Raw genomic sequence first — 2,500 nt, forward strand, 5'->3', positions numbered from 1 at the left:
CTTCGGTATTACTGTTTTTTCTTTATCGTCATCACAAGTATTTTAACCGTACCGCACTACATTTTGGCAGAAGAACAAAAGAATAAACGTCCCAGAAGGGAACAAATGCAATACAGGCGCCTCAGCCGTGTGTCTCGTTCAATGCCTGAAGGCTAGAGCGGCATCGACATCGTTGCCAATGTTATTATCTCATTAGTCACGACTTCCAACATTGGTCCCCGGCCAGGCTCATCCATCCTCCAGACCTGTCGCCTCCGGACTACGACTCGTGTTTTCTCCCCCAACACTCAAACACGGACATGGGCATACATCCGCTCATCGTGGCTTGGGAATGTCCGGTGCATGAGCATTTATGTTTTGGTCTTGTGTGGTCCCGTGCTCCTCAAAGCGTTTTCACTCGTATTTGTTGATTTAAATGCAAGCATCCCACGGGAATCACAGTAGTTGGTATTTTCTGTTGTATGAAGTAGCTGTTAGTTATTTGTTTATATGTATGCACATACCACCGATTCTGAATTCGATGGCTTGATTTAATCGTTTTTATTGTGGTCAGGAAAGTAATCTAGCGCTTGGCACATTCCCTGGCTTCCCACACGTGCATCTTCGCCTGGCTATCACCTGATGAAGGCCGCTGATGCTCGAGGCATGTGAGCCCATGCCCGTGTCACCCCCACACCCCCGCAGTCCGCCCTTACTGTACCTTCCGCGAGAGATGGATTTCGATTGCATTATCTCGTCAAGGCTAGACGTCACCTTTGCGTCGTCATGCTTGGCACCGCTGTCATGTCTGGCACTGGTGTTGGAATTTTTGCGAAAACAATGGGGCAGTGGTCTCTCACTTCAAGTGCTCGGCGCGGACTATTAATTGAGATACCTGGACGGGATGATGATGATGATGATGATGATGATGATGATGATGATGATGATGATGATGATGATGATGATGATGATGAAAGAGGAAAAGGGAAAAGAAAAGGAGAAGGAGAAGAAGAAGGAGAAGGAGAGGGAGAAAGAGAAGAATAGCGAGGTGAAGTGAACCCGTCCTGTAACAGAGAAAGGATGCTTGATGGGAGGCAGACCACAGGGTTTGTTTTGCTTCTGACGAGGGGCGAAGAGGGAAGGCGACGGGCTGACTGGGTTGATAGGGTCTCGCGGATGAGGGGAGGATGGGGAAGAAATCAAGGAAGGGGAAATAAAGCAGAGGAGAGAAGGAGAAGACGGAGGACATACGTACATGACAGCCTCTCGGCCAAGCGCTCGTGTGGAAATTTATTTATGGACTTGGTAACCTCGCTATAGTGTACATTGGCCGATATTCCTAATTTTAAGAAATTCGTACTTAGAAGTTGAAATCCGGTAAGGAAATCGGTCGTTGGCCAACACAGGTTAGTGATACGTAATCAGATACTGTGAAAAATTACTGTTCCTTCTCGGGTATTCAGTCCTTATTCGGGGCACTTGGCAGAGCATGGCAGCGATGGGCATTAGTTATTTTTAAGAGGTCTAGTGTTTATGTGGACGCGGGATAAACGACGTGTAAACGGCAGCATCAGGGTTTTGTTAGCGATTACAGGGCGGTAGGTTTTTGTTAGAGCAGGGGACGCTTAAACTTTACAACGCTTATTAATTACGGTTAAAAGGGAAATGTCTCAAATTCCCTTTCACTTCTTTCTATGTGGTTGAATGCAGGAAGATCTTATTTTCGGAAACTTTGTTTACAGCCCTTAATGAGCAAGATCAAAGTGCTTGTGTTACATTGGACTTTTATCTCTGCTCTTTCTGTTAAACACGTGAGCTGAAACTGCGTTAAGGCAGTGGCAGTGTTCGCACAGGAGGAACCAACTTTATTCGGCAAGGAAGAACAACAGGAGTACAATGCTCAGGAGACTGTCTGATCAGGCTTCGGCCTCCGCAGGAGACACCACCAGCAGCCTTAGCCTGTACTCCTATGCTCGATTTCGTCCCCAGAACCGCATGAACACGATTGAGTCCCGTCTGAAGGCGCTGCAGGGGCAGCTGTACGAGCCGTCTGCGTCTGCCACGCCGCCTTCGCCCACCTCCCCGGCCTTCTCCCGCATCACGCCAGAGAAGGCCGATCAGGAGAAGGTGGTTGGGGAGAAGGATGCCAAGGCGGCGTCCAAGGTAAGGGAGGTGGAGGAGAAGGCGGCGGCGGTGGCCGTCGCAGCGAGCAAAACGACCCCCGAGGTAGTGACGACCACGTCGACGAAGACGACCACAACGATGGACAAGAAGACGGAGGCACTGACGGTGACCTCTGGCACCACTGTGACCTCAAGTGTGACCTCCGTTATACAGAATGTCATCAAGTTCGAGGGTAAGTAAAATGTGACTGATTTAATTCGTAATATACTATCTAATTGGTTGTATAGGTCAGAACGCGCTTAATTTTTTTTTTATTAAAATACACCGAATAGATGTTCGACCTGCAATATTTGGTCTAATTAGATTGAATAGATGATTGATTTTGCTGAATATGATA

At 47.9% G+C, this 2,500-nt stretch overlaps 1 protein-coding gene across 19 annotated transcripts in view; it reads left to right on the forward strand.

Moving 5' to 3' along the window:
• LOC122251860 (dystrophin, isoforms A/C/F/G/H-like) overlaps positions 1-2,500 on the forward strand; it is a 1,045,059-nt gene that overhangs the window by 238,012 nt on the left and 804,547 nt on the right. For all 19 annotated transcript variants that reach the window (XM_086553567.1, XM_086553566.1, XM_086553574.1 and 16 more), the window contains one exon: positions 1,969-2,335. In XM_086553567.1, the coding sequence (XP_086409693.1) occupies positions 1,969-2,335 (367 nt within the window). The remainder of the gene's footprint in view (positions 1-1,968; positions 2,336-2,500) is intronic.

This window comes from Penaeus japonicus, unplaced genomic scaffold (assembly GCF_977035675.1).
Source record: "Penaeus japonicus unplaced genomic scaffold, GWHDUDI00000001_assembly GWHDUDI00000028, whole genome shotgun sequence".
Lineage (NCBI taxonomy): Eukaryota > Metazoa > Arthropoda > Malacostraca > Decapoda > Penaeidae > Penaeus > Penaeus japonicus.